Source organism: Gorilla gorilla, chromosome 20 (assembly GCF_029281585.2).
Source record: "Gorilla gorilla gorilla isolate KB3781 chromosome 20, NHGRI_mGorGor1-v2.1_pri, whole genome shotgun sequence".
Lineage (NCBI taxonomy): Eukaryota > Metazoa > Chordata > Mammalia > Primates > Hominidae > Gorilla > Gorilla gorilla.
The window spans coordinates 7,635,066-7,660,530 of record NC_073244.2 but is presented as its reverse complement, the minus strand read 5'-3'; the positions used below and the strand labels follow the sequence as shown (position 1 = coordinate 7,660,530).

Below are 25,465 nucleotides of genomic sequence, written 5' to 3'. Positions count from 1 at the left end.
CGGGGTTCCCAGGTTTCGTACCTGAGTCCCTAGGAGAGATCGGCACAGACCCCCTTATAGGTTTTACTCTGCGGAAGCGGGGTGGGTCTCTGTCTAGTCCGGGGAGCCCTTAGGGAGCTGGTTGCCTGGGCGATGATGGGTGGGGGAGCGTTTGAGCCCAGGACCCCTGCCTGCTTCCTAGGGAGGCTGGTGAGCCCTGCTGGGTGGGCGCGATGAGGACGCCAGGCGTGGGGGCCCTGCTGCCATCGCGGGACTGCCGCCTCGACAGCTTCCCGTCAGTCCTACTGCAGAGGGGCCAGGACAGCGCACTCTGGGTCCTGAGGTGCCGCGCTTGACGGACCCCAGAGCTCGGGCAGGCCGCTTCCTTCGTAGATGGCGAAGCTGGGGTCCAGCAGAGGGCGGTGGCAGGTGCTTGGGCCCCGAGGGTCTCCCCTGGAAGAGGGAGCCGACACTGGAGCTGGGATCACGAGAAGAGTTCCTATGATCTCTAGGGCAGAAGGCTTAGGACCGGGAGGACTCGGGAACCGGTGGCCTGTTGTCCACCTTAGGGTTGGGCAGGGTTCAGCCTGTGTCTCGCGACCAGGCGGTGGCGAGGCCGGGACCCCAAGCTGCATCCAGCTAGCTCTAGTCCGCGGCCCCTTTAAGGGGGGGCGGTGCTTCAGTCTGGGCGCGAGAAGGCGCTGCGTCACGTGCGGGGCCGCAGCACGGACGGAAGCGGAAGTGGCGGCGTGCGTGCGGAAGTGGAGACGGTGGCGGCGGTGGCTGGCGTCAGGCTGTGGGCGAAGAGGCGGCCTCGGTGGTAAGTGGCGGCCGCTGGGACCCAGCCAGGTACCGGTCCGGCTCGGCCCTGCCCCTTTCCGGCCGCTCTCACTCCTTCCCTCGGCCTCGAGTTCCTCGTGGGCGCGTGGGGGCCGCCGCGGGGTCGGGGCTGAGAGGCAGCGCCCACCGTTCCATGGTAAGCGGTGCTACAGGACGTTCGGAAGGAAACCTCGCTAGAGCAGGGGACGCCTGGGCTCCTGGCTGACCACGGGGCCTTTGCACGGCCAGGGCTTTGCGACCGCAGTGTCTTCCTTCTGTCCCCGGTCTTGCGCCGTGTCCCCCAGCGCGGCTCACGTTTCGGAACACATCTGCCTTTCATGCCTCCCGAAGAGCCTCCCCGCATCCCGTGCCCCCTGCTCGCTGCTGCCGCTGACCCTTGGGCGCTGCGCTGGTCCAGAGCGTGTTGTCCTCTGACGCCGTCAGAACCTAAGCTCCCTGCGAGCTGGGACTCCGCCGTGTCTTCATTGCCTCCAGTGCAAAGCAGCTGCTTGCAAGAGAACAAAAGTGTGTTCAGGTGCACAGAGTAGAAAATTCAAGGAGCCTGAAAGGGTATTTGGTGAAGACTTGATGTGTTTTTCCCAGTCCTTATCTCCAAGGCCCAGTTCTCCCCTGGGGCAGAGGGAAACCCGTTTCTTACGTGTCTACAAAGAAAGTCTAGCAGGAACATCTACGTGCGTTTCTGCAAAAGGTCAGTTACTTTACTTGGGGCCCTTATACTTAACGTAGCTCGGAGAGCGCCCCATGCATTCAGATACAGGTGGGATTCATCCGGAAACGGAGTTTTATAGCACCAGAATTTATCCCCTTTCCCGTAGAAATTTAGGGTTTTTGCTGTCTTTTATAACGAACAATGCTAGCTTGACTATTCCTTGTACAAACCGTTTTTTGCCCAAGTCGGACTATTTTCTTAGGTTAAATTCCTCGGTGCAGAAGTGCGAGGGCTGTATTTAGGCCCCTAAAGGGGTGGTACCAAATTGCCCTCCCCCACCAGCATAAGAGGGGGCCTGTGACACCCTTGCCCAAGCTGGATTTTGCAGACCTGGTAGGCGTGAGATAGTATTTCACTGTAGCTTTGTGTTTCCTGTAAGTATAGTCGAACGTCGTGATGTTCCTGTTACATCTATGTTATGTTGATCATTGTTACCACTGACAGTCGTTTCGAGATTGGAAAATATGTTTATTATAAACGTTTGACTATTTAAAAGCCATTTGTATTTTATCTTCTTGGCTCATTTTTCTGTTGGGTGGATGGTGGTGGTTTCTAGGTGCACTTTACAGATTAAGGAAATTCGCTTTCTGTCTAGTAGAAGTGTTTCTTTTTTTTTTTTTTGGACTCTGACACATTTATTGCTGAATACCATTTCTCGGCTGACCCGGAAGTGTTTCTTTTTTTCTATCTGTCATTAGTCTTTGACTTTGTGTGTATTTTTTTCTTCAAGCCAAGCATCTACAATTGTTACTGGTCATTAGTTTTTTTCTCTTTACGGCTCCTGCATTTTTGTGTCATCTCAGGAATATCTTCTCTGCTGTAAGATTATAAAACATTTGAGATTTTCTTCTAGAAATGTAGTGGGTTTTTTTTTTCCCCATATATTTAAATGCTTATGTCTAATTTTAGAAAGTATTCCTGGTAAGGAGTAAGGTAGGAAGCAAAACTTTTTTTCCACAAATTGTCCCAACTTTATTTCCCAAAAAAAGCATTCTTTTCCCCACTGAAGTGCTGTCTTTATGGCAAGTAGATTTGGGTCTGTCCCTAGACTCTTATCCCAGTTTTCCAGAACCCCATTGTCTTCCTGACCTCATGTCCGGAGGCCCCGCCTCCTTGCATTATTTTGCACGTTTCTTTTTTCTCCTGAACAGCAGGCACGTTTATCTGGTTCTCCCACCGTGATCTTCTTTGAAAACATTGAGATTGCTTAGATTCTTAGATTTACAGATCAAACCGAGATAAAATTCTCATCTTAAAATAGTTGACGACTTCATCTGATCCATGTGGTACTAGTTCCACAAGACACTGTGGTGAAGAGGATTTTGGAAATCTAAGTATTTGGGGCCGCCCCTCCCTCCCTGCGGGCTGTGGATATTCACGGTGCGCGATGCTGGCCTTGGTTGCGGGCAGCCCAGTTCTCAAGCTGCTGCGAACTCAGCACCGAGGCTTCCGTAGGGCTCCCAGACGCCTTCAGCGTACACGTCTGTTTTCCCTCTGCCTGTCCCTCTCACATGGGGTAAACTGAGTCCGGGCCTTCAGGCTCCACGCTGTCAGGCCAACTTCCACCCTCGGCCTCTCCCCACCACCCCCTGCTCTTGGGACCCGGGAGGACCCCGCAGGGGTGGCGACAGGGGAGGCCAGCACTCTATTCCAGGATGCGTGCTCTCCCCACCTCCCACTTGGTATGGCCCGGGGCCAGGCCACCTGGGAGTAGGGCCAACTTCCCATTCTCCATTTTGTGGATTTTCCAGGACACACTTGTTCAAGCCCTGCAGCAGCGTTCTCCCAGGTAGGGCGCCTGGGGGCTGAGTCTCTGGTCCACCCTGTGTCACCTGCTCCTGGTACACCCCAGCACGGGGCCCTGGGTGACGGGACAGACACCAGCCAGGTGACCCTGTGGCCTAGGCCCACTCTGGTACCCGGAGCCCGGGGGGAGGGCAGACCCTGCCCAGGGCCAGTGGCTGGAGCATGGCTGTGGGTGTGGCAGAGGCTTGCCTGAGATGTGGGCTAGGCCCTTCCAGTGGGTCAGGTCTGGGGCGGTGCCCAGGGCTGTGCACCCTCAAGCTGCTCCCCAGGGGACCAGTGGCCTGTCAGCCCCGACTGGCATTCATGGGGTCCCAGCATGTGTGTGTGGGCAGCTGACCAAGCTCTTATGATGCTGTGGCTGCATTTCATCCGTCGTCCCATTAATGCCAAGCTGATGGGACCCACCCGGCTGGCTCTGTTCTGCATGACCTGAGGGCCCTCTGGGGTTCTGGAAGAGGATGGAGACCATCCCTGCTTGGCTGTGATTCTGTCCTCTTGGCCTGTGGTGGCCGTGACCTGAGGTGGAGCCTCTGGGAGCAGGCGCCTCCTCTTTCCTCCCCTATGGCAGGCACCTGCCTGTCCACCTCTGAGACCGGGTGTCAGGATCAAGGTGGGAGCGCAGGGCCGGCTTGTTAACTGGGAGTCCATCCAGCGGGCGCCCAACTGGTGTCAGAGCGGCCCAGGGGCCAGCACAAGCCCCTGGTCCCACTTCCCTCCCGGTTCCGGGCTCCGGCCACGGGCCACCGGCCATGTTGATCTTCACAACGACTCTGGGCTGCTGGGGTCACTGTCCCTGCTTCCCCACCGAGAGAAGTAGCCGAGACCCCGGCCAGGCCCGCGCTCCCTCGGCACTCGGCGTCTCCCAGCCATGACAGCACAGGTGGCTCAGAAATAAGGTCCCGGGACACACATCTGCCCGGCCAGACAGCGAGCACCTCCCGCCAGACCAGAGCCTATTCTCTCCGCAGCACCCAGCCGGAAGCAGAGCTCAGAACGGGCACTGTGTGTGTCCGTGGAGGATAAGAGCGCAACTCTGGGACCCGCCCTCCCCAATAGCCTCACGGAGGGAACAGGCCCAGGCGGGGTGCTTTATGTGAAGCCTGTGGCTGTTAGCAGAGCACCCCGAAACCCCACCACCAGGCCGGGCGCAGTGGCTCACGCCTGTAATCCCAGCACTCTGGGAGGCCGAGGCGGTGGATGACCTGAGGTCAGGAGGTCGAGACCAGCCTGACCAACATGGTGAAACCCTGTCTCTACTAAAAAAGTACAAAAATTAGCTGGCATGGTGGTGGCGTGCGCCTGTAGTTCCAGCTACTCGGGAGGCTGAGGCAGGAGAATCGCTTGAACCCAGGGGGCAGAGGTTGCAGTGAGCCAAGATTGCGCCACTGCACTCCAGCCTGGGCAACAGAGCAAGACTCCATCTTAAAAAAACAACGAAAAACCACCACCACCTGTCCGACCCTGTTCAAGGAGGAAAGCTCTTACGGAAGCTTTTCATCATCTTTGGGAGGCCAAGGAAGCGGGGTGCCTGGGGGTCCTGGTCCCCTCCTGGCTCCGTGCAGATAAAATCCCTGGCCCTGGCCCTGCAGTCCTGCTGAGGAGGGGCTGGGGGTGCAGGGGGCGGGGTATTTGCACGGGAAAGGAAATGCCAGCCGGATCCTGCCCCTGCTGCCCACCCTGTGCAGGATGGAGGAGGCCTTGGTGTCCCTGCAGCAGCTCCTAGCATGGAGGCCGTGGACCCCAGAGATGCTCCCTGCAGGACCCCACCCAGGGGCTTCCTTGCAGTCGGCCAGCAGGGTGACCTCGCTGTGTCCTCCGGTTGGAGGGTGGCAGCTGCTGCCCCACCTTCCCACCTGGCTGGTGGAACCTTGTCCTCTGTCCCCCAGGAGCTTGCAGCTGCCCCCCCACCCCCCACCGTGCGTGGTGGCCCCCCTGGACTGGACCATGGTAAGTGATTTAACGCCTTAACACAGAAATACACCCTGAGTGGCTTTGGGGGTCGGCGTTTTGGTCACGTAATGCAACACGTGCAGTAACGTAAATAAAGGCTTTATCACCAGACCGCAGTGTCCTGCAGGAGCGCCAGCCCCGGGGGGGTGGGGACTTTAGGATTTTGTTGACAATCAGGATCACCGGGAGAGGTCAGGGTCACACCGTCAGATACTCAAATGGGTGGCACAGACCGCTGAGTGCGTCCTCTGCAGGCCTCATGGCCACCTCCGCAGCCCGTCCGGTCCCTCCTGCTACGGCCCCGGGTCCCTGCAGGCCTGTCGGGAGGTGGCTTCCACAGGTTGGCAAAGGTCATCCGTGAATAAACAGCCTGTGGGTACAGCTGACAACACACGGAGAATTGAGGCCACGTCTGGGGCACAGGCTTTACTGTGAAGCTTGCTTTTGCCACCCCATCCGTGAGGCTCTGCAGCAGGACTGACGGTTCTGCCTGATTCTCCAGCAGCCTCAGGGTCTCTGTGGCCCCGCCGCTGACACTGGGGTCCATTCTCTGTTTTTTCCGTTACTAGCAGTACAGTGCACAGCCCTATGCACTCTTCCTTACGGATCTTTCTTTTTTCTTTTTTTTTTGAGACAGAGTCTCACTCTGTGGCCCAGGCTGGAGTGCAGTGGCGCAATCTTGGCTTACAGCAATCTCCGCCTCCTGGGTTCAAGTGATTCTCCTGCCTCAGCCTCCCGAGTAGCTGGGATTACGGGCACGTGCCACCACGCCTGGTTAATTTTTGTATTTTTAGTAGAGACAGGGTTTCACCATGTTGGCCAAGCTGGTCTGAAACTCCTGATCTCAGGTGACCTGTCCGCCTCTGCCTCCCAAAGTGCTGGGATTACAGGCGTGAGCCACCACGCCAGGCCAGGAATCAGGAATCTTTCTTTTTTTTTGGGTCAGACTGTCACCCTGTTACCTGGGCTGGAGTGTAGTGGTGTGATCATGGCTCCCTGCAGCCCCAACCTCCCAGTCCTAGGCTTGAGTGATCCTCCCACCTCAGCCTCCCAAGTACCTGGGACCACAGGCACACGTCACCACACTTGGCTAATTGTATTTTGTGTAGAAATGCAGTCTTGCTTTGTTGCCCAGGCTGGTCTCGAACTCCTGGCCTTAAGCGATTCTCTCACCTTGGCCTTCCAAAGTGCTGGGATTACAGTCATGAGCCACCATCCCTGGCCCTTAGGAGTATTTCCTGGGTGCCTTTCTAGGAGTGGACTTTAAAGCAACTCCAAGCAGTGCTGCAAATGTGAGCTGCTGCCCCGCTGCCATTGTCATTATTATCATTCAGTCCAGTCACCCCCACATCCACTTTTCATATTTGTTTAAAAAGTAAGTTTCGGCCGGGTGTGGTGGCTCACGCCTGTAATCCCAGCACTTTGGGAGGCCGAGGTGGGCAAATCATGAGGTCAGCAGTTCGAGATCAGCCTGGCCAACATGGAGAAACCCCGTCTCTACTAAAAATACAAAATTAGCTGGGTGTGGTGGCACGTGCCTGTAATCCCAGCTACTCAGGAGGCTGAGGCAGGAGAATCACTTGAACCAGAGAGTCAGAGGTTGCAGTGAGCCGAGATTGCACCACTGTACTCCAGCCTGGCGACAGAGGGAGACTCCGTCTCAAAAAAAAAAAAGAAAAAGTATTTATCTTGGGCTGGGTGTGGTGGCTCACGCCTGTAGTCCTAGTACTTTGGGAGGCCAAAGCAGGAGGATTGTTTGAGCCCAGAAGTTGGAGATCAGCCTGGGCAGCAAAAATAAGACCCTATCTCTAGAAAATGAAATTTAAAAAATTTAGCCGGGCATGGCGGTGTGCACCTGTGGTTCCAGTTACTTGGGAGGCTGAGGTGTAAGGATCACTGGAGCCCAGGAGGTAGAGGCTGCAGTGAGCTATGATTGCTCCACTGCACTCCAGCCTGGGCAACAGTGAAATCTCATCTTAAAGACAATAATAGAACAGTTTTTATTTTGGGATAGTTTGAGGTCTACAGAAGAGCTGCACGGGTGGTGCAGAGAATCCCATCAACCCTTCACTGGCTTCCCTTGTGGTAACACCCCGTCAAAACCAGAACATTTTCTTTTTTTATTGAGCTGGAGTTTCACTCTTTCACACAGGCTGGAGTGCAGTGGTGTGATCTTGGTTCACTGCAACCTCCGCCTCCTGGGATCAAGTGATTTTCCTGCCTCAGCCTCCTGAGTAGCTGGGATTACAGGCGCCCACCACCACACCTGGCTAATTTTTTTTTGTATTTTTAGTAGAGATGGGGTTTCACCATGTTGGCCAGGCTGGTTTCGAACTCCTGACCTCAAGTGATCCACCTGTCTCGGCCTCTCGAAGTGCTGGGATTACGGGCGTGAGTCATCACGCCTGGCTAAAGCCAGGAAATTAACATGGGTACAGCTCTGACAGTGAAACCCCGGGCTCTCTGTTCCAGCTTCCTGTTTTCCCCCAAAGTCTTTTCCTTTCCTGGCCCGGCCCCCATCCAGGGTCCCACATGGCATTTCATCCTGAATGTCTCTTGAGTCTCTTAAAAGTCTATCTTGGTTCTTCAGGCTTTCCTTGTCTTTAATGACTTTGACAGTCCTGAGGAGGCCTGCTCAAGTGTTCTGTAAAACATCCCCTCATCGGCCGGGTGCGGTGGCTTACGCCTATAATCCCAGCACTTTGGGAGGCTGAGGTGGGTGGATCACCTGAGGTCAGGGGTTCAAGACCAGCCCGGTCAACATGATGAAACCCTGTCTCTAGTAAAAGTACAAAAACTAGCTGGGCATGGTGGTATATGCCTGTAATCGCAGCTACTCGGGAAGCCAAGGCTGGAGAATTGCTTGAACCCAGGAGGGAGTTTGCAATGAGCCGAGATTGTGCCGTTGCACTGCAGCCTGGACAACAAGAGCGAAACTCTATCTCCAAAAAAAAAAAAAAAGCCCGGTGTGGTGGTGGGCACCTGTAATCCCAGCTACCTAGGAGGCTGAGGCAGGAGAATCACTGAAACCTGGGAGGCAGAGGCTGCAGTGAGCCGAGATCGTGTCACTGCACTCCAGCCTGGGTAACAGTGAGACTCTGTCTCAAAAAAAAAAAAAAAAAAAAAAAAAAAAAAAAAATCAACAAAAATAATGCCCTAATCTGGGTTTGCCTGTCTTCCTGAGGTCACACTGAGGTGACAGGGTTTGGGGCAGGACACCCCCCTGGAGGCCCCTTTCTCCTCACATCCTAGCAGGGGTCGCCGAGACCCCGACGACTTCACCCCTGATGTTGACCTCGGCCCCCTGGTGCAGGTGGGGTCACTGGATGTCTCGGGGCCCATCGCCATCATCTCCTGTCCCTGCCCTGTTCTGCGGCAGCAAGTCCCTCAGTCCAGCCCACACTGGGCAGGGGGTGGGGGGAGGTTTTATTTAGAAGATGAATTTTCATACAGAAAAGCCTAAAAATGAAAGGACAAATGGCCCATCATTGCATTGCTTAGATGCCTGTTGACATTCAGAGGCATGTAGTAAATACACATGGTAAAAAAAAATGTTTGAGTACTACAGAAAAGTACTATTAAAACTATCACAAAGCAAAGACCCGACTGTCTTAAATCAAGATGTGGCAGTTCCAGGGCCTGCACACACACACACACACACACACACACACACACACACACACACACGTCCTTACACATTACCCCCTCTTCTGCTGCACCTTTGTTATTTATTATTGTGTTTATTTATTTGAGAGGGAGTCTTGCTGTCACTCAGGCTGGAGTGCAGTAGTACAATCTTGGCTCACTGTAACCTCCACCTCTCCAGTTCAAGCAATTCTCCTGCCTCAGCCTCCCGAGTAGCTGGGATTACAGGCGGCCCCCCACCACGCCTGGCTCATTTTTGTACTGTTAGTAGAGACAGCGTTTCATCATGTCGACCAGGCTGTTCTTGAACTCCTGACCTCAGGTGATACATCTGCCTTGGCCTCCCAAAGTGCTGAGATTACAGGCATGAGCCACCACACCCAGAAAATCTATCACTATTTTTGGAGACAGGATCTCGCTCTGTTGCCCAGGCTGGGGTGTATCACAGCTCACTGCAGCCTTGACCTCGGGGCCGCAAGCAATCCTCCCGCCTCGGCCTCCCGAAGAGCTGGGACCACAGGTGTGCACTGCCACGCCTGGGTAAGTTTTGAATTTTTTTTTGTGCAGACAGGGGTCTCACTATATTGCCCAGGCTGGTCTTGAACTCCTGGGCTCAAGCAGTCCTCCCATCTTAGCCCCCTGAAGTGTTGGGGTTACAGGCGTGAGTCACTGCACCCGGCCCTGCACCCTTGTTTTTGGCCCTCACTTACCTTGGGGTATCCATGTTGTGGGTGCACCCCCGGTTATGTAACCTCTGCCCTCATCTGTCCTCTGGGAGACTGTGTTCTTTGCCCTCTATGAGGCAGGGCCCCAGTTCCTGGCTCCGTGGCCCCTCTGAGAGTCCTGCTGTGTTCTTCCTGCCCTGCTAGAGACCCATCCCCAGCGACACCTGGGTGCTGTCTGTCCCCTGCTGAGCTTTGCTCCATGGCCCTCAGGCTTGGGAGCTCCATCTTTGGGGCTGGGAGGAGCTGTCCCCCCGATCCTCTTGGGCGCTGTCAGGGAAGGGTAGACGTGAGCCCCCATTTACAGGTAAGGAACAGGTTTGAAGAAAGAAGGGGCTGAGTTATGGATGCCCCAAAGTGTCTGCTGTCTCTTAGCTGTGAGCAGGGGCCGGCTGTTCTCGGTCCTCTCCCAGTCTTGATTTTTTCATCTGTAGAATGGGAATGACAACTCCTTTTTTTTTTTTTTTTTTTTTTTTTTGAGACAGGGTCCCACTCTGTCACCCAGGCTGGAGTGCAGTGGTGCAATCACAGCTTACTGCAGCCTTGACCTCCTGGGCTCAAGCGACCCTTCCACCTTAGCCTCCTGAGTAGCTGGGACTACAGGTGTGAGGCCACTGCGCCCAGCTAATTTTTTTTTTTTTTTTTGAGACAGTTTCTCTCGTCACCCAGGCTGGAGTGCAGTGGCATGATCTCGGCTCACTGCAGCCTCCGCCTCCTGGGTTCAAGCGATTCTCCTACCCCAGCCTCCTGAGTAGCTGGGATTACAGGCATGCGCCACCAGGCCCGGCTAATTTTTTTTGTATTTTTAGTAGAGACGGGGTTTCTTCATGTTGGTCAGGCTGGTCTCGAACTCTCAACCTCAGGTCATCCGCCTGCCTCGGCTTCCCAAAGTGCTGGGATTACAGGCATGAGCCACCATGACTGGCCTCCAGCTAATTTTTTTTTTTGAGATGGAGTTTTTGCTCTTGTCACCCAGGTTGAAGTACAATGCTCGATCTCAACTCACTGCAACCTCCACCTCCCAGATTCAAGCGATTCTCCTGCCTCAGCCTTCTGAGTAGCTGAGATTACAGGTGCCCACCACCTGGCCCGGCTAATTTTTTCTTGTATTTTTAGTAGAGATGGGATTTCACCACATTGGCCAGGCTAGTCTCGAACTCCTGACCTCACTCAGGTGATCTGCCAGCCTTGGCCTCCCAAAGTGCTGGGATTACAGGCGTGAGCCACTGCACCCGGCCTGCAGCTCATTTTTTAATGTGGAGAGTTGGGGGTTTCATTACGTTGCCCCGGCTGGTCTTGAACTCATAGCTTCAAGTGATCCCCCTACCCTGGCCTCTCAAAGTGCTGGCATTCCAGGCGTGAGCCACCGCGCCCGGTGGAGAATTTACAGGGTCATAGAGAGGAGAGTAAGGAAGAGAGGACAGAGCCCTGTGCCGGGCGCTGCTGGAGGTTTGTCCATGTTCACCACAGGGGTCATGGGTTGCCTGAATGTTCCTGGGGCTTAGGAGTGTGAATAGAAGCCTCATGGGTGGGGTGTGGGCTGTGTGCCCCCACCTGGGGGCTCCTGCCTGTGGAGTGGCTGGCATGACCCGCAGATGAGGCCACTAACTTGAAACCCTGATAATGGCTGGAGTGGGCAGACAATGGAGTCTCACAGTGAAGGTCCTGCCTGGGGCCATGTGGCCCACCCCTGGAGGCTGCTCACCCCTGCCCATCCCATCGTTAGCCTCCCAGTTACAACTGTAAGCCCCTTGAGGGCAGGGCTGGTTGGTTCTGCTCTAAGCCCAGGAAACATCAGTGGAAGACGCATGGTTGGGTGTGGACCCTGAGGCCTCAAGACACACCTGTCCACAAGCCAATGCGGGGTTCCAGGACCCTGGGGGCTGCTGGGATGGTGGGGACCTGGGGGACCTGCCCAAGTGGCCCACCGTCCTAGAAGTTCAAAGACAACAGAGGCCCAGCAGGAGCAGGAACGCCGACCCCCAGCGCCCACCGAATGGTAGGGGTGCAGAGAGGGCTCTGGAGCCCAGGCCTAGGAGAGGGGCAAGTGTGTGCAGGGCACCCTGTGCCCTCCCACACTTCGCTGAACCTCCTCTCTCTCGGCTCCGCTCTGTCCAGCCACGTGGAGTGGGCTTACTGGGGCCCAGGGAGGGCTCAGCTGGCTTAACCAAGCATGGTTGAGCCCAGGCGCAGTGCGGGCGACCCAGGGAACAGTGGTCAGCCTCAGGGCGTCAGCTGGGGTTGCAGGTGGGCGGGGGATGGGGCTAGAGAAGCCCCGAATCGGGTCAGGGCCTCTGTCCATGCCCAACCCAGAGCAGGAGGTCGCCGCAGGCCAAAGCAGCTCCGCCCCCTGGAGGCAGCTGCGGCCACTGCGCAGTCCCCGCCGCCCCACCGGAGCTGGGAAGGGGCGGGAGCGCGGTCGCGACCGAGGGGGGCCGCCCAGTTTCTGTGCCCCCGCCGCCTTGGGCCTGCGAACTGGGCCATCCGCGTCCGTGGTGTCCCCCCCAATATTTAGCAAGTTGGCCTGGACGTCCTTGCGGCCGGGAGGCCCCAATACCTGGCCTCAGTTTTCCCGTCCGAACCCCAAGAATCGATGCCTGGGAATGGAAAGAGAAGCCCCGGACCCCGGTGTCCCAGCAGGGCGGGGAACCTCTGACCCGCTCAGGCGCCCCCAGCCCAGCCCAGCCCTTTGCGTTCGGCCCCCTCTTCCCGTCCCCCTATCCCGACCCTCTGGGACCCAACCGGCCCCCCCCCACCCCCAGTGGGGCGCGCTCTAGTAGCTCCGGAACTGGGTGCAAAAAGAGGAACGAACGCAGGCTTGCCCCACCCTCCCGGGCCCCGCCGCGGGCGCGGGATACCGGGTGTCTCGGCCGGGAGGCTCCGAGGGGCTCTGTGAGCGGCGAGGGGGAACCCCAGAGAAGAGGACGAGCAGATGCCTGAGTACGGGGTCAAAGCAGGGCCCCAGGCCGGGAGAAGAGGGGGGGAGGGTCGCGCACGTGGCCTGGGGGCGGGGCCGGCCGCTTCCGCACCCCTCCAACCCCGGCCACGTGGGGATCGGAGCCCTCCTCCATCGCGAACGGGGGCGCGCCGGGGCCAGGAGGGAAGCATCCGGGGAGGGGGCGGGCTCCCGCCGGCCGCGCGCCCCGGCGTGGGGTGGGCGCGCCAGCGAGGAGGCGGGGCGCGCTCTGGGAGGGAGGGGCGTGCCGGGATGGGGCGGGGCGCGCTCTGGGAAGGAGGGGCGTGCCGGAGAGGGGGCGGGGTCCTCGGCCTCCCGCCCCGGCTTGAGGGGGTGGTGCTCCGGGAAAGGGTACGGGGGCGCGCGCTGGAGTGGGGCGCGCCGGGAGGGGGCGGGGCTCCCCGGCCTTGCACCCTAGCGCGGGGAGGGCGCGCTCCGGGCCTAAGACGCTGGGCGCTGGCGGAGGCCGGAGTGGGCGCGCCGGGGGGGCGGGTTCCTCCGGCCCGAGCCCCGCCCCCGGCGGCCGCGCGCGGCTCGGAGAGCGGTGGAGGGCGCGCCGGGCGGGGGGCGTGGCTGCGGCGCCCCGAGGGGGCGTCCTCCGGGCGGGGCGGGCTGCGGCCGCCCCCGCGGGCTCCGGTGCGTCAGGGCGCGTCAGGCGGGGCGGGGCAGGCCGAGCGCGGGCGGCGGCGGCGGCGCGCGCCGGGCCTCCTCCTCCTCCTCCGCCTCCCGCACTCGAGCAGCCGCCGCCGGCCGGACGGACGCCGCTCCCGCCGCCTCCACTCCGCCCGCCGCGCCGCGCGCCCTTGCCCGGCATGTCGGCGGCCGTGGCGTGCGTGGATTACTTCGCCGCCGACGTGCTCATGGCCATCTCTTCGGGCGCCGTGGTGCACCGCGGGCGGCCCGGCCCCGAGGGCGCGGGCCCCGCCGCCGGCCTGGATGTGCGCGCGGCGCGCCGCGAGGCCGCCTCGCCGGGGACCCCGGGGCCACCCCCGCCGCCCCCGGCCGCTTCTGGCCCGGGCCCCGGCGCCGCCGCGGCGCCCCACCTGCTGGCCGCCAGCATCCTGGCCGACCTGCGCGGCGGGCCCGGAGCCGCCCCGGGGGGCGCCTCGCCCGCCTCCTCCTCCTCAGCCGCCTCGTCCCCGTCCTCGGGCCGCGCCCCCGGCGCCGCGCCCTCCGCCGCCGCCAAGAGCCACCGCTGTCCCTTCCCGGACTGCGCCAAAGCCTACTACAAGTCCTCGCACCTAAAGTCGCACCTGCGGACGCACACAGGTGAGTGCAGCCGCGATCCCGGCCCGCGCGGGGGCGGCCGCCTGAGACCCCTCCCCCGCCAGGACCCCGAAACTGCGTGGCGCGTGGGGGGCGGGGAGGGGGGCGCGCCCGGGCCGCCGCCGCGCCGGCCGGCAGGGCGGGGCCTCGGTGGGTGGGGCGCGCGCGGGGGGCGTGGCGGCCACGCGGTCGGGCGGCGAGCGGATGGCCGCCCCGGCGGCAGTGGCGGGGGCTCCGGGGGCCCAGCGAGGTCTGCGGGCGGGATTGAGACTCCTGGGCAGACCACCTCTCTCCCTCTCTGGGCCTTGTTCCGTTTTTTTTTTTTTTTCTTTTGCGTTCTGGTCTGGGCGGTGGGCACCGTGGTTGGAGCATCCGGCTCTGGGGTTCTGGGTCCTCCCCCTCCCCCAGCCTCAGTTTCCTTATCTGTGAAAATGGAGGAGGAACCGCGTCGCCGCCGCCGGGGTGGCCGCGCGGATTCTCCCCAGAGGTCGGCAGAGCACCTGGCGTGGGGCCAGGATGGGGGGAGCCCGGCACGTTTTCTCTGCGTTCTCTGTATTTTAACGAGGGGGAGGGCGAGGCTAGGAGCGCGGGTTGGGGCCTGAGTCTGGGCGGGGGAACTTTATAGTATGGAGGACCCTCGAGGGGCTCGGGTCCACACTGCTGTATTTCCCCGGCGTGTTTGTTCACCCCTGCCTGGCGGGCGATTCGGGAAGGTGCGCGTAGTTGGAGCGCTTCGGCTACACCAACGCCCCTCCTAGCGCAGTCCCCGGGGCGGCGAGGGGAACCGGGAGCCTGGTGGGCCTGGCTGTATTTTTTCACTCCGTCCCCTCCTAGGGTTCCACTTTCTGGACTGGGAGTTTGGACTGGGCAACAGGGGACCGTGGGCCTCGATGGCCGGCCCTGGTTTGGGCATTAGAGGTGCTTGTCCCTTCCGGGGAGGGTGGGGGGCTGGGGGAAAGCTGTGCGGCTGCCCTTGGGCTTGGCATTCTGGCCTTGCCACCAAACAGAGGACCTCTACCCGATCTGGGTCTCGATTTTTTCATTTCTATCAAGAGTGCGATGCTGCCTCTATTTCATAGCCGTAGCGGTGGCCGCTTTGGGCAGCTGGACACTCCAAGGAGGCTTGGTCCGTGGGCTCGGATTGTAGGGACACGTGGAGCAGCCGAAGGGAAGTGGGCCGTCCAGAGTGGTGGGGCTGAGATGAGCAGGGGCCGCGAATGCCTTGCGGAAGAATTGAGGGTCCATCTTTGGGGTATGGGGAGCCGCGCTGGGACGCCTGAGGGTGGAGAGCAGGAGGGCGGGTGGGGGCGGTGGTATGTAGCCTGCAGGCCACCCCCTCTCTGTTCTGCACTCTTTTCACCCCTCGCTCAGTCCCTGTCCTGGTCCCAGGGGCCTGGAGGCTCTGCCCACCTTGAGACACAGACGGGAACCGAGGGCGTCAAGACAGGACTTGGGTGGGGTCTGCGTTTTCTGCGAGGAGCCACACATCCTCGGCGGAGGGGTCCCAGGGTGTTACCTCTTTTTGAGGGCAATGGGGTCCGTGTATCTCCGCGGGGAGGGATATTGGGGGTCTGTGAAGATGGCGAGGCAGCGTTGGGAACAGAAAGGGAGGTGCCTCTCCTGGCGGTGGGCAGGGGTCCAGGAGTGCCCTGGCTTTTTGGGGGTAAGTTGGCCGATCTGAACAGACAGGGGGCTGAAGTGGGAGCCTGTTGGGAAAGCGACTCCCACCTGTCTACCCAGGTCATTCTTTGCTTGCCAGATGGCGTGGCCTGAGAGCTCCATTTGGGTTTTCTGAGTTTCTGGGTTAAGTGGACGGGATGGCCACCTCCCTGAGTGGCACCCAAGAGGCGCTTCCATAGGCCCCCGGGTATTGGGGCAGCGGTCCCTAAGCCAGCAGGCAGGGGAGGGATGGGTTTGGAGTCCTGGGAAGGCAGTATTGTTATCCCGGGATTGCAGTAAGAAACAGGCCTGGGGGTGCCCAGTCGGGCATCCCCAGCGGTGGATGCAGTTGTGCTGATGACGCGCCACCGTCTACCCTGTGTGGTGGGGGAGGGCAGGGTGGATCTCCTGGCACCCTCCCCCACCCCTTGGGAGCCTGCTGACGTCCCATTCCAAAGCCCCCTTTACAGTAACGATTTGGGGACTGGGAGGGCAGTCCCAGGCCCAGGCACCTTGGATTCGGTTTCCAAAGGGTTTTGGATACTTGTGGCTTTCCAGGCTCCTCTTCCGGGCCTCCCCAGCCCCCAGGACCACCAAGGGGTCTGTGTAAACGGCCTCTTTTAGTGGAAGGTGGTCTGGTTTTTTCAGCCCCCGGAGGAGGGAGGGAATGGCTGCCGTTAAGCTGGTTTTGGGGGACAGGAAGGCCATACTTTTTTTTGGGAGGGAGCCCCATTGCAGGGCTGTCCCTGAATGGAGTGGAGGCCGGGAAAGATCCGCAGACGAACCCGAGTCACCGGTGGCTGCAGGGCTGTCCCGGGGGCCATTGAGAACGAGTTCCACCCCCACCCACCCCTGCCTGGAGTGCTTCTCCTCTGTAAAGGGAACACCAGTCGTGGCGTGGCCCCATTTTTACAGATAAACCAACTGAGGCACACTGGAGGAGCCCCACCTGTGATTTCGGCCACATTTGGCTCTGGGAGCAGGGAGGCCAGGGGAGCAGTGGGATGTTCTTCATGGGGGCAGCAGGCGGCAGGACTGCACCTCCCGTCCCCTGGGTCTGGCCCACAGCCCCTATCCTAGCCCGGCCGGCTCTCGGCTCTCTCTCTCCTGCGTGGGGCGGGGAAGGACTTTGGAAGCTGTGGGTGATGTTGACGCCGTTGCTATGGTTACGGAGAGTGAGCCAGCCAGCGAGTTGGGGCGGGGGCGGGAGGAGAGGCTGGCTGTCGGCTCCCTGCTCTCCAAACCCCCTGCATCCCCGGAGGGGGCACCCCCCTCCCCTGGCATGCCAGTGCCCGGCACACCGTCAGCCTGCACCTCCAGAGGGTTTGCCGACACCCTCCCCAGGAGAGGGGCTCAAACCTGGAAGGGTTCTTCTCACCCAGGGCTTCTCCCCTCCGCACTTACCGAGACATTTGGGGCCTGATCGTTTTCTGGGGAGGGGCTGTCCTGGGCACTGCAGGGGGCTATGCAGTGTCCCCAGCCTCTACGCACTCCATGGCAGGAGCACCCCCTCCCCAGTCTTGACAATCACAAATGTCCCCAGACCTTGTCAGGTGCCCCCCAGGGGGCTGCAGGGTCACCCCCAGTTGTATCCCACTCTGAAGTCCCGTTTATTTGCATCTGAGAGGTCTTGGTGAGCCCCTGCCGCAGGCCAGCACCCAGCATCCTAGTCCCCGCGCCCCAGGATTTAGGGAACTGTGTCCGTGGTGGCGGGGGGTGGGGTGGGGGGTGGCAACAGGGATGCTAGTGATGACGGAAAGCGTTTCCTGGAGGAGGCAGCCTGAGGCCCACTGGGCTGGGTGGGGCAGGGAATGGGAGAGGAAGGGCGTGCTGGCTCTGGGGTCTGCTGTGGAGGTAGGGACTTGAGGTGGGGAGGGGGCACCTCGGCAAGGTGAATCCCTGCACTTAATCCCGAGGGTGGGGACGCTGGGGGCGGCAGTGAGCCAGGCTGGGCTTTGCAGAGGCAAATCCATTTATGGAGAAGGGATTAGGATCAGAGAGGGGTTGAGGAGGGCAGGACGAGATGTGGGAGGGAGCGAGGCGTGCTGGTCTACGCACTGGGTTGGAGGGAGACTCTCAGGACGAGGTGTGCAGAGGAGTGTCTGAGTGCCTGCCAGGTTTCTGATTCCTTGCTGAAGAGGGCCCCAGGAGGACAGGTGGGTGGGGAAACTGAGGCCCAGAGGGGGAAGCAGCCATGCCCCACCTCATTCTCCCCTCCACCCCCAGGCAGAACTATGCGCTCCTGTAGGGTTGGGATGGCGGTGCTGGTGGGCAGAGCTTGGGAGAACTGGCAGCTTATCTGGGGAGGGTCGGAGTGGGGCAGTGCCAGGCCGTGGGGGGTAGGGGGCCAGGGACTGCCCTCCCCCACCCACCGCCTCTCCAGCCTGCAGGTGCCCCAGCTAGTGGGATGGGGAGGGCTCCCCCAGGGTTGTGGGGGGCGATAACCACCCCCACCCAGGCTCTCTGATAAAAGCAGCCCAGATCGGTGGGGAGGAGGCACATGATACCAGCGGGGTGAGCTGTGGGGGTGGGGGGCACCACCCTGGCTTAGACCATTTCTGGAACAGAGGTTACACAGGCGCCAGGGTCCTTGAGGGGGTTGTCCCCTGCCGACCCCCAGGTACCCAGAGTCTGGTGCGGGAGGTCCTGGCCTGGGTTGGGCCTCAGGTGGGCCTCCTTTTATGTAGAAGGGAGTAGTGATAGTTTGGCGGCGGGGTGGGGAGGACAGGAGTATTCAAGATGCTGAGCAAACATTATCTGCCCTTGCTCTTGTTGGAACCAGAGCTTCATCCCCTAGGCCTGCATTCTCCTTTTCCACAGATATGCATTAAGCACCTGCTGTATACCAGGCCTGTGCTGGGCATTGCTGGGGACCCAGCCGTCAATGAAGTGCCTGCCTTCAGCTCCCACTGGAGTGCAGGGGTGCAGATATTACACCCACAAGATGCATGCGTTTTTGGAAGCCTGGTACAAAGACAGAGAAGCTGACCGAGGGTGCTTGGGGGGCACCAGGCCACTGTGAGGGGCACCGCTGCTCAGAGAAGCTCCGGGCAGGATCAGCCATCAGTTTTGACCCTAGGCCAGGGCAGAACTCAGGAAAGCCAAGTGCAGTCTGGGTGGCCCAGGCGGGAGCTGCTGGACTACTGCACTAGTCCAGGCGTGAGCTGGGAGGGGCAGGGTGGGGCCTGGACGGATCCCGAAGGCGATGGGATTTGGCTGGCAGGTGGCACGTGGGGAGGTACGGGATTGACACAGGGGCGGGTATGCCTGCCTGCGTGTTTGGCGGGAACAGCAGGGGGTTTGGAAAGGGGAAGTCTGCTGGAGGAGTGGGGATGGGGGAGGAAGGAAGCTTTGGCTTTGGGAAGTCAGGGGAGCTGGGGGCAGAGTGGGTGTGGGGGTTGCTATGGCCCAGATAGTATTCGAGACCCCACCCCCAGGCTGGCAGGGCCTCACCATCAGTGTTCCCCCTTTTCTGCAGCGGCTCCCAGAAGCAGCTGCCTATAGGTTCTATAGAACCTGCTCAAGGATCACCTTCAGGAGCTCCTCCCCTCCCTGGGTGGGTAAGAGGCCTCCCCAGCCCCAGCCTTTCCTGGCTCTCCTGGGATGCTTGCTTTGCGGCTGGGGCTGGTCTTCCCCACCTGTGCCCTCCCCTACAGACCCGACCCCACCTGTTAGGCGGACGTGAGTGCTCCTGCAGGCGGCCGGCCACAGCCCCCCTCCCCACCCCAAGGCCCCCCAGACAAGCTCAGGAGGTGAGGCTTCCCTGTCGGAACCAGGGCCCTTGGCACAGTCCCGCAGTCCCGTCTCCAGGCCCCTCCTGTGCCGGCTCAGACGGGGCCGGGCCAGGTTTCCAGGACTTCCTGGACTCCATTTTTCTGAGCCAGCCTGTTTCCAAGGCTGTCCTGAGCTCACCCGGGCCCAGCCTGAGTCAGAGGGTCAAGTCCACCGCGGCCCCGCCCACACTGCCCTCCCGCGTTGTCCCCACCCACCGCATCCTCCGGGCGCTGCGTCTCGGCCAGGTAGCGCGGAGCGGCTGGGTGGCTGTGCACCTGGGGGCCCGGCCTGCTAGGAGCCAGCGCACTCTGGGCCCCCACAAGTCACCCCACCCTCCTCCCTGCGAATGGATTGTGTGCGAGGCAGGGCCTGGCATTTCGTAGAGGCGCTTCGCCCAGCGCAGCGGGGGTGGGTAGCCCGTGCACCCCCTGCCCCGCCACCCACGTGCGCATGTGCGCGCCTCAGTCTCCAAGCGCGGGGCGGGGCTGGCAGGCACCCAGGCCGGAGAGGCGACCCTGGCCCGGGCCCCCTGGCCCCGGCGGGAGTGGGACCACGTGAGCGGGGCCGGCTGGGGCTGCGGATGTCCCCGCCGCCGCCGCCGCCGAGCTACGTGCGGCAGCTGTGTTCCCAGCGGCCGCGCGCCCCTGCCCCGGTCGCCCCCCGCCCTGGCAACCTGCTCCTCCTTGCAAAGTGGAACTGGGGGAGAGGGAGTGGGGACCAGCCCCGCCGCCCTGAAAGGGGAAGTGAACCAACTGACTGCCCGGCACCCAGCCGTGGGATGTTCCCCCTTCCCTCCTGCTGCCTCCCCGCCTGTGCCTTGCAAGATGGCGACACGGCGGCATGTTCCCTGGAGGGGCGCGAGCCCCAATCCAGTGGTCTGCTCCAGCCGCGCTCCCACAGCCAGAACCCGTCCCCAGACTGAGGCCCTTGGGAGCTGTCAGGGCCCAGTGGTTGAGATGGGAGTGGGGTCCCTTCCAGGGCTGCTTTGCGCCTCTTGCTTGGGTTGTAGACGGCCCCCAGCTGAGGGGGACCCCCGACCCCAGCTGCATCCTGGGTTGCTTGGGGGATACTTGGGGTGTGGAGCAGGCAGCCCCAGGGATTTGAGGCTACTGTTGGTCTTGGTGACAGTTGGTCTCACCCCCTCTCCAGCTGCCTGGATTCACAACCTCTTGGGGAGGGGGGCTGCTGGTCTCTGTCTGCAGTCTTGTTTTGCTGAGGGTGTCGGGGTGTGGCAGGGAGGAAGGATGAGATGAGAAGGGAAGGTTTTTTCTTCCAGCTCTTCTTGGGTCACGGGTGATCGCTGGTGCCCCTCAGTGGGCAGACCCCTCCACCCTCCCGTCCCCCTCCTCAGCCGGGCTCCCCAGGGCGGAGATGTCACTGGGTCACCCTGAGCATGGCCGTGCCCCTCCCGCCGTCTCTGTACCCCTCACCATGGTCCCTGCTGTGGGTCCTTCCAGGCCCCTGGCTGGCTGCAGTTCTTCATGGACTGGTGGGAGTGCTCCCAGGGCCAGAGCAACCTCCAGTGCTGGGCGTGGGCTGCCCAGTTTGTAACCCACCGGGTGACTACCCTCCTGGCCCTGCTGCGGCTTCCTTGAGAACAGGCTTTGGGGCCACTCAGGGGAGTTGGTTCTGACGTCTCTCTTGCTACTCAGGGCTCCAACCAGTGCCACGAGGGGCATGCACGTCCAGTCTCCATCCACACAACCCACCCTGTAAAACCCTGGGGTGTCACGGGAATAACGTCCGGGAATGCCAGGGTCCCGGGTACCTGGTGCAGGGCCCGAAAGGGTGGGAGCTTCGGGGGTACAGGGCCCTTTGTCCTGCTCCGCTCCCTGGGTGGAGGTGGACTGACCTGCCCCTCCCCAGTCGTTGGAGACCCCTATCTGCTGGGTAGACGCTGACATCACGACATCACGATGCCACATGCTGTGGGTGTGAGACCCCGGCTAGAGGAAGGGGGTCGGGTGGGACAGTTCTAGAGCAAAGACCCACACTGCCTGGAGGCGCACAGGCAGGCCCAGATGGCGACGGCTGGTTAGGGGCAGGATGGGCGAGGCCCGGCCTTGGCGGTGGGAGGGGACTGTGGAGGAAGTGGCCGGGTGGTGGCCCGCCCCTGCCCAGCGCCATCTGTCCCGTGGGGGTGGGGCGAGTCCAGCCCTCCGGGCCCCGCCCCTTCCCGGGAGACCCCGCCCCCTCCCCTCCCTGTGAGCTTTCCTGCCTGTCTTCCATCTAACCACACCCCGAGATCGGGGCCCAGACTGACTGTGCCTGCGGGTTCCTCCCATGTCCCCTTGCTCGTGGAGGGGCCAGGAGGGTTAGGGAAGTTGCCATGATTGTACCCCCTTAACCCAGCCTTTGCATCCCAGGTGGTCATTTGGAAAAGGAGGGGATCATGCACAGATGGAGGCCCCTGAATGCCCCTGGGTGGGGGGCAGGGACAGCCTGAAGGCCGAGCATGCCTTCTGAGCGAGCCTGTGCCTGGGACAGACACTGGGAGGCCTTTGCTAATCCCTGCCAGGGTCCCGCCTGGGGCCAGAGGCTGGGAGGGCCTGGGGAGCTTCAGCCTTGGGGGTCTGTGGCGGTTACTTAAGGTTAACAGATTCTGGGCTCGCCGGAGAGTCCTTTCTAAGAGCTGGTAGGAAATAAGAGGATTATTTATTAGGGTCTCATGTTGGGCCACCGGAGGGTGGGTAAGGGTTGTATTCTTTGTGCTTTTCCATGTTTTAAATTCACACCCAGAACTCAGCCTCTAAAACGGCACGGGACAAATGCCCGCCACCCTTTGGGATCTGCTGGAATGTGTCTGTCATCTCCCCCCGCCCCCGCTGACCCGCTGTCTGTCTCTGTCTCTCTGTCCAGGGGAACGCCCTTTTGCTTGTGACTGGCAGGGCTGCGACAAGAAGTTCGCCCGCTCCGATGAGCTGGCCCGCCACCACCGGACGCACACGGGCGAGAAGCGCTTCTCCTGCCCTCTGTGTTCCAAGCGCTTCACCCGCAGTGACCACCTGGCCAAGCACGCCCGCCGCCACCCCGGCTTCCACCCGGACCTGCTCCGGCGCCCTGGTGCCCGCAGTACCTCCCCCAGCGACTCGCTGCCCTGCAGCCTGGCCGGGAGCCCTGCGCCCAGCCCCGCGCCCAGCCCAGCCCCCGCAGGCCTGTAGGGCCCTCGTGCAGCCCACCCTGACCGCCAGGATGCTTCTGCCATCCAGGGGTGTAGTGAGGACCCACGGGGAGCCTGGGCCCCTTCCAGCCGTGGGCAAACCCTGAAGACACCCCTGCCCCCCTCCAGAGAGTGAGGAGGGGGTCTGAGACTGGACCTGGGTCTGCCTGACCTCAGAGGTGGCTCTCAGGATGGGTGACGGGGGCTTGTGTCTGTAAATAGCCATGATACTAACTTTCTTCCCATCTGTGCAACGGGGCCCCCCCCAGGGCAGCTAGGAGGTCCTCCCCTCTCCTCTCCACCACCCCCTGCTGCCCCCCTCACGGGGTGGGGTTTGGGGGGGTGGAGTGGACTTCTGGGAGCCGGCCCGGGGAAAGCACCCCCTGCCCCATCCCTGCAGATTGGGATGAAGTGTGCAGACAGCCATAGAGGAGTCGGGGGTTGACACGGCCCCTGCCTCTCCCCACCCCACCCCACCCCACCCCACCGAAAGCCATGGGAGTAGTTCAGGGAAACGGGGGTGCAGCCCAGCCACCCCCCATTCGGGTACTCAATCTCAGGTGTCCACAGGTTCTGCCCACGGTAGGGGCTGCCTGGCCCCCCAGACCTCGGGGGTAGAGCCAGGAGTGGGGCGGCGTTATGATGCCCGGAGGGGCTCCAGGTGTTGCTTCTGAGACCTGGGATGGGGAGGGAGGGGACCTCTGGGTTCTTCCAAAGAACATTTGACTCAGTGGGGTCGGGAGGGAATGCTGGCTTATTTATTTTCCTCTGTCCTCGGGTGTGGGGGCCCTAGCTCCCCCTCTCTGGGTGGGTGGGTGAGAGAGGCTGCAGGGGAGGCTGGCACCGGGCCTGGCCCTCCAGTCCCTGCCTTGCTGACTTTGGCCTTTGCGGTATCACGTGACAATCAACTCCCTTAACGACGACTGCGGCCGTTGGGCTGCGCTGCCCTCCCTGGCCTGCAGGTGGGGCCGTGGAGCCCATGCCCGCCGGGGTTGCAGGCTCTTCCGGGCCTGGGCTGCAGCCTGGCCCGGCCCTGCTTCCCCGGCCTCCCCTCCTCCTGGGTGCTTGGAAGAGGTGGGCCCTGGCCCATGGTTGAGGTCTTGCCTCGTGGACTGGAAGCAGAGGGCTGGCTGTGCAGCCTCCTGGGGTAGCTCGTTTTTTTTGCACCGGGTAGAATATTTTTTCAGGCACGGATTCCTTTTTTCTGGGCCCCCATGGGTGGTCCGGCATCCTCAGGGGGTGTGAGTGTGTGTAGGGGGTCTCTGAGCTGAACTTGGGTGGGGTGGGGACTTGTTCCTCGGGGGCCACCTTTGTGTCTTTGCCAGCAGTCGTCCTGCTGTGGCCTGGGTTGCATTTCCTCTTGGGGGGGTATTGAGGACCCCCAGCCTGGAATGAGAAGGGTCCCCGGTTCCATGTCAGACCCAGAAAGGTGGATCCCCCCACTGTTGGCTGCAGGAGGTTTTTGGTACCCCCTTTTGTTCCAGAACCGTCCTGCCTCTCACTTGGGGACAGGGGGGCTTTGGATGGCACTGGTGTGCTCCTGGACCCAGCCCCGGCCTGGCAGGATCCAGGGATGGGTGCCTGGGATCCTGGGGGGAGGGAGGCAGGGGACGCCCTTCTGGAGCTGGGCTCGGAGGGTCCTGCCCCATCCAGCCCTCGGCTCTCTGTGTTCTCTGTCCCTAGCCTCAAACCCTCTTCTGGCAGCGCTAGTGAGATGCCTTAGTCTGTGGGGGTGGGTGGGGGACTGGAGCCCTGTTTTCCTTTGTGAGTCTTGTTTGGCCCCAGCCTTGGCAGGGGCCTGTCTGGAGCAGGGGTAGGTAGGGCTGTGGGTTCCAGAACTCTATAACTGGGCCCCTCTCCAGTGTCCAGGGGCTTGGAGAGACCTGCGCCCACCCCTCCACTCTCCAAGGAGTCGCTGATCACTGGGACCTGGTTCCAGCCGTTTGCAGGGGAGGCGGCTCCAAGAGGCGTGTGCTTTCCGTGGGTGGTGCCCCTTCCCCGCCCTGCCTGGCCTCATCCTTGTATTTAATTAATTAAACAAGCCCCTTTTTAAACCCTACTCCAGCGTGTGTGTGGTCTCTCCCGTGGCAGTCCCCAGCCTGTGGGCACGCTCTGAACCCCTCTGTCCCACCCACCAGTGTGGTCCCAAGTTCATCCACCTCGTGGGGAAACTGAGGCAGCGGGCTAGTGAAGGGGGTCTTGGCCAGGCCCCTCTGGCTGAGACACAAAATGCCCTGCCCCTAGCCCTAAGCCCCGCGGAGGGGGCTGCCTGCAGCGGCGCGCGCTGCGCCCGCCGGGTGTCACCCACGCCTGGCGTAGCTGCGCCCTCCGCCCAGCTTCCCGCCCGCCCCGTTGCCTGGCAACCGAGGCACAGTGACACGGCGCCCGGGGGCGTCCACCGCCCGCCCCTTCCGGTGCCGCAGGGGATGGGGGAGCTTGCGCCCCCGGGGCTGCTGGCCGGCACGGGACAGGCTCCTCCACGGAGGGTCCCCCGGCCGCCTCCCAAGCTCCTGTGCTCCTGTACTGAGCGCCTACTGTATGCCAGCTCCCCTAGTGGGAATAGGGAAGAGGGGGCGGTGAGAGCTTTGAAGCCCTCCCCAGGAAAAAACCACTCTGGACTCCAGCGCTCTCCAGAGCCTGGAGGCCGGCGGGGCTGGGATGGGGCTGGGCAGGCCACTCCTACACACCTGCTGAGCCCTGGGGCTTCGCCTGCTGCCCGCCCGGGGAAGGGGGTGGTCGGCCTCTCGTATCCCGCGGCCGGCGCCGGCTCACGCCAGACCCCTCCCCAACCTGGGCGGCAAATTCCCGGCTTTACTCGAGGGCAGCCTCCCTCGTGCACCCCCAATCCTGCCCGACCCATCCTCCCATTCTACCAGACGCCCCACAAACATCACTCCCGGGACTCTCGCACCCCTCCAGCTCCTGCCTGGTTTTCTGCCCCTCTGGAGCAAAATGTCTAGAATATGGGGTCTACACTCGCAGCCTCACCCCTCTCTCTG

At 61.5% G+C, this 25,465-nt stretch overlaps 1 protein-coding gene across 2 annotated transcripts; it reads left to right on the top strand.

The window, feature by feature from the left end:
- The first annotated feature begins 14 nt into the window (after positions 1-14).
- KLF16 (KLF transcription factor 16) lies at positions 15-24,525 on the top strand. 2 transcript variants are annotated; one of them, XM_055371146.2, is made up of 2 exons: positions 15-799; positions 22,166-24,525. In XM_055371146.2, exons 1-2 carry the CDS (start codon positions 373-375, stop codon positions 22,465-22,467), a joined length of 729 nt encoding a protein of 242 aa, XP_055227121.1. In that variant the 5' UTR covers positions 15-372; the 3' UTR covers positions 22,468-24,525. The 2 variants fall into 2 exon arrangements, with proteins under 2 accessions (XP_055227121.1, XP_030863687.1); XM_031007827.3 differs by lacking the exon at positions 15-799 and adding an exon at positions 13,025-13,876.
- The last annotated feature ends 940 nt before the right edge of the window (positions 24,526-25,465 follow it).

Excerpts from the sequence above, each read along its gene's own strand:
- KLF16 (XM_031007827.3), top strand. The coding sequence starts at position 13,420 with ATGTCGGCGGCCGTGGCGTGCGTGGATTACTTCGCCGCCGACGTGCTC. Across the intron at positions 13,877-22,165 it reads GCACCTGCGGACGCACACAG|GGGAACGCCCTTTTGCTTGT; the intron begins GTGAGTGCAGCC and ends CTCTCTGTCCAG.